Source organism: Sorex araneus, chromosome 1 (genome assembly GCF_027595985.1).
Source record: "Sorex araneus isolate mSorAra2 chromosome 1, mSorAra2.pri, whole genome shotgun sequence".
Classification (NCBI taxonomy): Eukaryota; Metazoa; Chordata; class Mammalia; order Eulipotyphla; family Soricidae; genus Sorex; species Sorex araneus.
Window position 1 is genome coordinate 433,335,592 of NC_073302.1, and position 7,514 is coordinate 433,343,105.

Genomic DNA, 7,514 nt, shown 5'->3' on the forward strand with positions numbered 1-7,514 from the left:
GGGGACTCACAGCGGGCAGTGCTCAGGGGTCACTGACAGCTCTCCCAGACACTTTTTATTTTTTATTATCATTTGTGGGGGCGCGGGGGGGCACCCAGCTGTGCTCAGGACTGACTCCTGGCTCTGTGCTCAGGGACCATCCCGACAGAGCGCAGGGGAACACGCAGGGTGACGGGGATGGGAACCCAGTCGGCTGCGGGCACAGCCAGGGCCTTTCTGGCTGGGCTACGGCTCCCGCCCCCGGACGCTTTCATCACTGGGCTCCGTCCTTGGGGAGAGAAGGCGCTGACCCCCTTGGGGACACGGTTCTTAGCAGCTGGCTCCAGTCGAAAATTCTCTGTCCAGTTCCAGTAAGCTCACCCGCCTTGACCTTGACTTCCGTGGAACCCAAATAAAGAAAGGAGCCACTTGAGGTTCCCAGCCGAGCCCCCCGGCTGCGCCAGGGCAGGGGGGCGGGAATTCTCCTCTCGCTGGCTGAGTCCACATCCGGAGGCGCCTTCCTGCTGCAGTCACACGTCTCCCCCGGGGGCCGCCTAAGGGGGGTCTCTGAGCCTCCCGGGGGACTCGGGGCAGGAGTCCCACGAGCCCTCAGCCCCTGCACATCTCAGCCCCCAGCCCCTGCCCGGGGCCCAGGCCCGGTGTCCTGCAGCTGCCAGGGACACACACAGTGCGAGAGGCGAGACCCTCAGCGGAAGAAGATCTCCCTGACGTATTTCAGGGCGTCATCTTCCTCGCCACTTCCCTCATGGGGGGACTCAGCACCCCCAGGCGCCCCCGGAGGCCGTCCGCTGCGGCCTGGGGGCGGGGCATCCTTCCCGGTGGTGGTGGTGGTGGTGGTGTCGTCGTTGTCACTGTCGCTGTCATCGTCATCCTCCTCGCCGATTCTGCTCCCGGGGGACGAGGACGCAGAGCGGATGGGGTCCAGCTCGGGCTTATCAGCCTCCTCCAGGCCCGGTGGTCCTGGGGCCGCTTCCTGCTGCCACCCCTGTACGTGGGGGGAAGGGCAAGAGACCGGGAGTCGACACCTCCAACATGCTCCCCCGACACTGGCCCCCGCGTCCCCGGGCGGAGGGCGCCCCCACTCCCCGCTCCTCCCGGCCCTAGGAGAAATCCTCATCAACTTGGGAGGAACAGCAGGTCCAGGCCCAAGTGATGGCCGGGGAAAAGGGACACAAGGGGACACTGGTGTGGGGTGGCCAGGGGGGCCCAAACCCCAGCGGGTGACTGGAACTGAGGCGCATCTGCGGCGTGCCCGCTAGGAAGCCGGGCTGGGGGTCCCTGAAACACCCACACGGCCGGAGAACAGCAGGGACTCAGCCTCGAGAGGGGGGTGAGAGAGAGAGAGAGAGGTCAGGGGTCAGGCCCCACATTGGACCCCCAAAGCTCCCAGGAGGGCACCCTGAGCACCGCCGGCCGGCTGTGGCCCCCAAAACAAGGAGGAGCTGGGAGGTTAGCCACGGCAGCAGTGGGGCCCCGCCGTGAAGGTTCTTGGGGTCCCTCCTCGGGGACCTTTCACGGAGCCCGAGTCACGCGCCCCCTCCTGTCCCCGCACCAGCACAGTCACCCGGCCAGGGCCGCCGACCCCATCACAGGCCCCGCCCCCTGGGCTCAGCGCACATGACCCCTGTGCAGAGAGCAAAGGGCAGGGGCCGAGGGCAGCCCGGCTCCCCCCATCCCCGCTCCCCCTTCCCCCCCCTACCTCCAGCAGGACCCCCAGGGCCACGTCCACCAGCTCCGCCTCACTCATGCAGTACACCGTCCTCCTGGCGGGGCGTCTGGAACAGAGGCCGAGGCTGCGGCTGGGTCCCGGGGGCGGGGGGGCACTGAGGCCAGAGGCGCCCCCTGGGTCCTCACACCTCAGGAGGGGCAGCGTCTCCCCCGGGGCCCAGGCCTGAGGGGGTCTCCCCCTACTAGGGCCCCCCCCATATGACCCCCGGTTCCAGGGCAGGAGTCATAGCGGCCTGTAGGCCGGGGTCCGACTGAGCACCTGCCGGATGCCAAGGTGCCTGCAGACCCCCATCGGCAAGGAAGGGGGGCCCGGTACCCCGGGGAATCTGCTTTGTTCCTGCACCCCAGACACGCCAGCTCCCCTCAGGACCCTGCCCTCCCCGGCAGAGCTGTGGTCCCCGCAGCAGTGACACCCCCCACATCCCTTTCTCCCCTGCTCGCTCGGGCGCCTCTGACCTGGCCATTGAGGCTGGCGTCACTGCCTTCCTCTTCTTGGGCTTCTTGGCCAGCGGGGGGCCCCCCTGCGCTGTCATCCAGAGCGGAAGGACCCTCCTTTTAGGGTCAGACTCGGAGGTCTCCATCTTATCCCCCCTGGCACCAGGAGTTGGGGGCCCGGTCCTGCGGCAAACCCCTATCTCATGCCACCGGAACTGAGGGTCCGTCGTGGGTTGGGGAGGGGTGCGCGGGGCAGAGGGGTGGGTTTCGATCCTGCAAAGAGCAGAAGCCAGTGAGACCAGCTGCACTGGGAGGACAGGTCAAAGGGGTCGGGCAGGGGGTGGGGGGGTGCCCAGCAGACTCGGGCTGACCCCAGCGAACCAGGGCAGCCACTAGGGGTGGGGACAGGCAGGGGCCTGCACAGAACACATGGGCAGCCAGGCCCCACCACACACACTTCCCTAGACACCGGGAGGGAGGGGAGGAGAGGGGCGAGCGCCTCCCTTAAAGAAAGGGGGCTCCCCACGGTCCCCTTCACCCCAGAGTCTGAAATCTCACCCTGGTCTCGGGAAACCCCACGCTTCCCATTTCCTCCTCTTGGCTTACCAGAAACTGGGGGGCCCAGCACGAAGTGACCCCCACCCCCTTCACCCCTGAATTCGGCTTCTGAGCCTGGATTTAGGGGGAGGGGGCGCCCAGGGACTACGCCTGGGTGGTCGATCAGCAGATCCCCCCCATCTCCCCCCCCACCCCCGCACGAGACTCCTCCTGGGCACCTCCCCCCAGTGGCTGAGCCTGCGCACCGCGGGGGCCCCGCCCATTAGAGCCCGGGCTCGCCGGGAACCGAGGTTTCGGACCCCCCTCCGGACCCGCCGCGGTACCTCGGGGGTCTGCGCGCAAGGAAAGCTGCCGCCTCGGAGCGTTTGACCCCGGGGGCGGGAAGGAGGGAGGTCGCTTTGCAGAGGAGGGGCCGAGAGCCTGCGGTTTTGCCCACCCCTAAAGCTGGCGATCGGCCCGGTTGGGGGGGTCCTACAGACGCCCCCTCCCCCGAAGCGCCGGTGCCCCCGACCCCCAGGGCCTCCCCCTGCGCTGCGGGGACCTGGCCACAGCACCATCTGGGCGAAAGCAGCTGTTGCTCCAGGGGATCCCGGCGCTGCGACGCGTGTACGGCGCCCGGGAGGGGCGGGGGTCGCCAGCCCGCAGCCCGCGACCCCCCAGGCCTGCTGCAGGCCCGACCGCGGCCCGGGCGACCGGCGCACGCGTCCCCTCCGCCGCCGCTTCCGGCCGCCCCGGCTCACGGGCCCCTCTCGAGTTCCGGGCGGCCGGGCAGGCGGAGCGAACGGTGGTGGAGTCCGAGACCCCGAGACCCCCGTGCTCCCCCAACCCCTGCGCGCCCCGCGCCCCGCGCGCACCTGGGCCGGCCCGCCGCGCGCCCCGCTCCGGCCGGGCCCCGCGCGCGCTTCCGGCTCGGGCGCGCCCCCTGCAGGCCGCCCGCGGGAGGCGGCCCCGCTGTCCCGGGTGCTGACGGCCCCCGGGGCCCGCCCCACCGCGCGGCGCTCCCTGCGCTGGGCCACCGGCACCAGGTCCCCCCACCCTCGGCCAGGCTGCTGAGTGGGGGCCTGCCAGAACAACCACCGACCTGGCTTCCTCCCGCTCACCCCCTTCCCCGTGCAGCACCCCGCCCCCACTGCAAACCCCGGGGTGCTGTAGCTCTCACCCACTTTTTTTTTTTTTTTTTTGCTTTTTGGGTCACATTCGGAGATGCACAGAGGTCACTCCTGGCTCAAGCACTCAGGAATTACCCCTGGCGGTGCTCAGGGGACCATATGGGATGCTGGGATTCGAATCCGGTTGGGCTGCGTGCAAGGCAAACGCCCTACCCGCTGTGCTATCACTCCAGCCCCCAAAACCTCCGCTATTTTATTTTTTAATTTTTTAATTTTTTGCTTTTTCGGTCACACCCGGCGGTGCTCGGGGGTTGTTACTCCTGGCTCTGCACTCAGGAATCACTCCTGGCGGTGCTCGGGGGACCATATGGAATGCTGGGAATCAAACCCCAGCCGCCCTCCTGCAAGGCAAACGCCCTACCCACTGTGCTATCGCTCCAGCCCCCCCTTTTTTTTTTTTCAGGATAACATTTTCATTAACATTCCTGGCCATTTCCACCAGAAACCAGTGCTTTGTAGTCCCTAAAACAACTGGCTCTCTTCACTGTTTTAAACTCCGTGAAAGCAGTGTGCATTTGAAATAAACTTTCAAATTTTTTTGAAATTTGAAACTATCGTGAGCCGCCCCAAAGTCACTGTTCATCTAGATTGATTGGCAGGAAGAGATTCAAGAGTTCATCATGCAAGAAACAGGCTTTCATATAAGATGATGGTTCCTATAAGGCGGAGGGGGAACGTGAGCACAGCACAGCGGGTAGGCTGCCTGCCTTGCGTGCCCTGACTTGGGTCCGATGCCTGGCATCCCATTTGAAGGCCTGAGCCCCACCAGGAATGAAGCTCCTCACCTTTATTTTGATTTGGGGGCCACACCTGGTGGTGCTCAGGGTCACTTGTGGCTCTGCGCTCAAGGGTCACTTCTGGCGGCCCTCAAGGGAACATACCCGGTGCCAGGGACTGAACCCAGGTTGTCTGCATGTAAGGCAGGTGCCTCCCCGCTGTGCTGCCACCCTGGCCCCTCCCCACCTCTTCAATAAAATCTGTTTCTGCTGTTCTTTAACAAGCCTCCTAGATTTGTGCAGGGAGGGGAGAGACCACAGCTGGCGATGCTCAGAGGTCACTCCTGGTGGCCGCCGCCAAGGGACCATATGGGATGTCAGGGATCGAACCTGGGTCGTCATGTGCAAGGCAAGTGCCCTGCCTGCACTATCATCTTTCCAGCCCCGTGGTACATGTATTTTAAAATTTCACTGAGGCTGGAGTGATAGCATAGCGGGTAGGGCGTTTGCCTTGCACGCGGCCGACCCGGGTTCGAATCCCAGCATCCCATATGGTCCCCTGAGCACCGCCAGGGGTGATTTCTGAGTGCATGAGCCAGGAGTGACCCCTGTGCATCACCAGGTGTGACCCAAAAAGCAAAAAAAAAAAAAAAAAAAATTTCACTGAATTTGTTTTTGACTCCCCACCAGTGACCCTGAAGTTTGCCGGTGGGGTTTTTATTTTCAAGGACCGGTTTCCTGGGCATAAATGAGAAACTAGGGGGAGCTGAGTGAAGTATCTACAACCCCATCCCCACCCCCGCCAAGATCTACTAGGGAGGTGACGGGGTTCCCACAGGAAGAGTTCAAGCCCCCGCAGTGGGGAACATGAGATCGGGCAGCAGGGCGCAAAGAGGAAAGGGTCCCAAAGTCGCCTGCAGCGCAGCCATGCCTGTTAATTAAACCCTATTCAAGTGCAGGCCCCAGTGCCCCGCTGTTAAAGCCCACAGCTGACCTTTGCTGACCCTGCAGGGTTCCCGCACTCAGTACTCAGCTGGGGCGGCACCAAGGTCCTGCCCAGGTGAAGTTTCTGTTGCATCAAAGTAGAGGCGCGGTGGGGACCAACAGTGCTCCCCAGACAGGGAATGACCCGTCATGTGCAACCCCAGGACACACGACTAGCTCAGGCGTGCCCCCCACTCCACTAGGGAAGCGGGTGAGGGCAGCGTGGCCGTTGCTCTGCGGCTGTGGGGAGTCTGGTCTCTCCAGAGCACCCGCACCCCTCTTCCCGCGTGTGCAGCCTCGACCCGAGGGGAGACGCTGGGCTGGGAAAATTCAACATGTGGTTTCTGGTGAGTACCACCGGTGGCTCACGCGTGCCTGTGGCTCCATGAACACACACTGCCTGCATCAACGGTGTGTTACGCTAGAGGAGAGAAATCGATGGTTTGTGATGCCCAAACAACCCATCTGCTGGGGGGCAGGCTGAATTTAAGTAGGTGGGACCTGGGCTCTGTCTGCCCGCTCAGGGCACCCCTGGCCTGGGGGCCCTCCCCCCTCAAGGCAGACGAGCATCACTCCCCTCCCCCTTCCCGGCGAGGCTTCCTGTGGGCTGAGCACGGGAGCCCTGAGAGCTGTGGGGTTGCGGGGCTGAGGTGCTGAGGGTCCCGGAGGACGGGTGCTGGAACACGCATGACTGAAACCTAGTCACGGACAGACCCACAAGGTCTCTCTCACGCGATGCAGCAGAAACATCTACTAACAGAAAAGACAAGGAGACGAGATCAACGCAAGCCTGCGGCGGGTCCCGGGGCGGGAGGACTGGCGGGTGGCAAAGGGCGGGTGACTCCTGGGTGTCCGCCATCGGCTGCCAACTGCCCCACACCTGCCTCCGGACTGGAGTCGAGGCGTCAGAACAGACTTTCCAGACACGGGACGCCCAGAGAACCCTTCCCCGTACCCGCACCCCGAAGACTCTGCAGTGCGTGTTCTAAGCGGCCTGGCCTCAAACCTCCCTTTCCCCGCCCCCACAGTCCGCTTCCCAGCTCCCGTGGGCATCCCTGGAAGCCCAGGACTGGCTCTGTCCTTCCCCCTTCCCGAGGGAGCAGGCGCTGTCCTCTGGCCACTCACCAGCAGAGGGCGGTAGTGGCCGGCTGGTTCCACTTCAGGGTCCGGAAGTGGAAAGAAATTAGGGCCACCAAGTGGATGTCAGAGGGACTGGGAAAGGCAGAGTGGGCAGACAGACAGACAGACAGACAGACACACACACACACACACCATACGTACATCACATATCACATACCCTCCATATACCACACACACACACACACACACACACACACACACACACACACACCAGAAATACGTAATAGGCCCCACCACTGACAAAGACAACCCTACCCTGCTCTCACACACACAAACACACACACACACACCATACATACACCACATATCACATACCCTCCATATAACACACACACACACACCACATCTAAACACACCAAACACTGACCATACACACACCAGGGACATATACCACACATATACACACACACACACCATACATACACCACACATACCATTCATACTACACACACACACACCACACATATACAAACACCAGGACACATCCCACACACACATCCCACACACCATCCATATACCATATACAAACAACACAGCACACATGTACACACACCACAAACACAAACCACGAATATATCAGGGACATACTCACACATACACACCACATACATATACCATCCATTTATCACTTACACACATCACATATACCACACACCCCATACAGACCCCACACACATTACACCATACACACCCCACACCCACTCTACACATACACCACACAAACCACACACACCCTACACACATACACCACACACACCACACGCACCCTACACACATACACCAC

At 62.7% G+C, this 7,514-nt stretch overlaps 1 protein-coding gene across 6 annotated transcripts; it reads right to left on the reverse strand.

The window, feature by feature from the left end:
- Positions 1-29: 29 nt before the first annotated feature.
- CYREN (cell cycle regulator of NHEJ) lies at positions 30-6,939 on the reverse strand. 6 transcript variants are annotated; one of them, XM_055143755.1, is made up of 4 exons: positions 6,716-6,939; positions 2,185-2,436; positions 1,700-1,775; positions 30-985 (listed from the first exon to the last, which is right to left on the reverse strand). In XM_055143755.1, the coding sequence occupies exons 1-4, from the start codon at positions 6,871-6,873 to the stop codon at positions 686-688; spliced, it is 786 nt and encodes a 261-aa protein (XP_054999730.1). In that variant the 5' UTR covers positions 6,874-6,939; the 3' UTR covers positions 30-685. The 6 variants fall into 6 exon arrangements, with proteins under 6 accessions (XP_054999730.1, XP_054999734.1, XP_054999737.1 ...); XM_055143759.1 differs by lacking the exon at positions 6,716-6,939 and adding an exon at positions 3,576-3,677; XM_055143762.1 differs by lacking the exon at positions 6,716-6,939 and adding an exon at positions 3,276-3,531.
- Between the last annotated feature and the right edge of the window lie 575 nt (positions 6,940-7,514).

Excerpts from the sequence above, each read along its gene's own strand:
- CYREN (XM_055143755.1), bottom strand. The coding sequence starts at position 6,873 with ATGTACGTATGGTGTGTGTGTGTGTGTGTCTGTCTGTCTGTCTGTCTG. Across the intron at positions 2,437-6,715 it reads GCCACTACCGCCCTCTGCTG|GATCGAAACCCACCCCTCTG; the intron begins GTGAGTGGCCAG and ends TGCTCTTTGCAG. Across the intron at positions 1,776-2,184 it reads ACGCCAGCCTCAATGGCCAG|ACGCCCCGCCAGGAGGACGG; the intron begins GTCAGAGGCGCC and ends CCTCTGTTCCAG.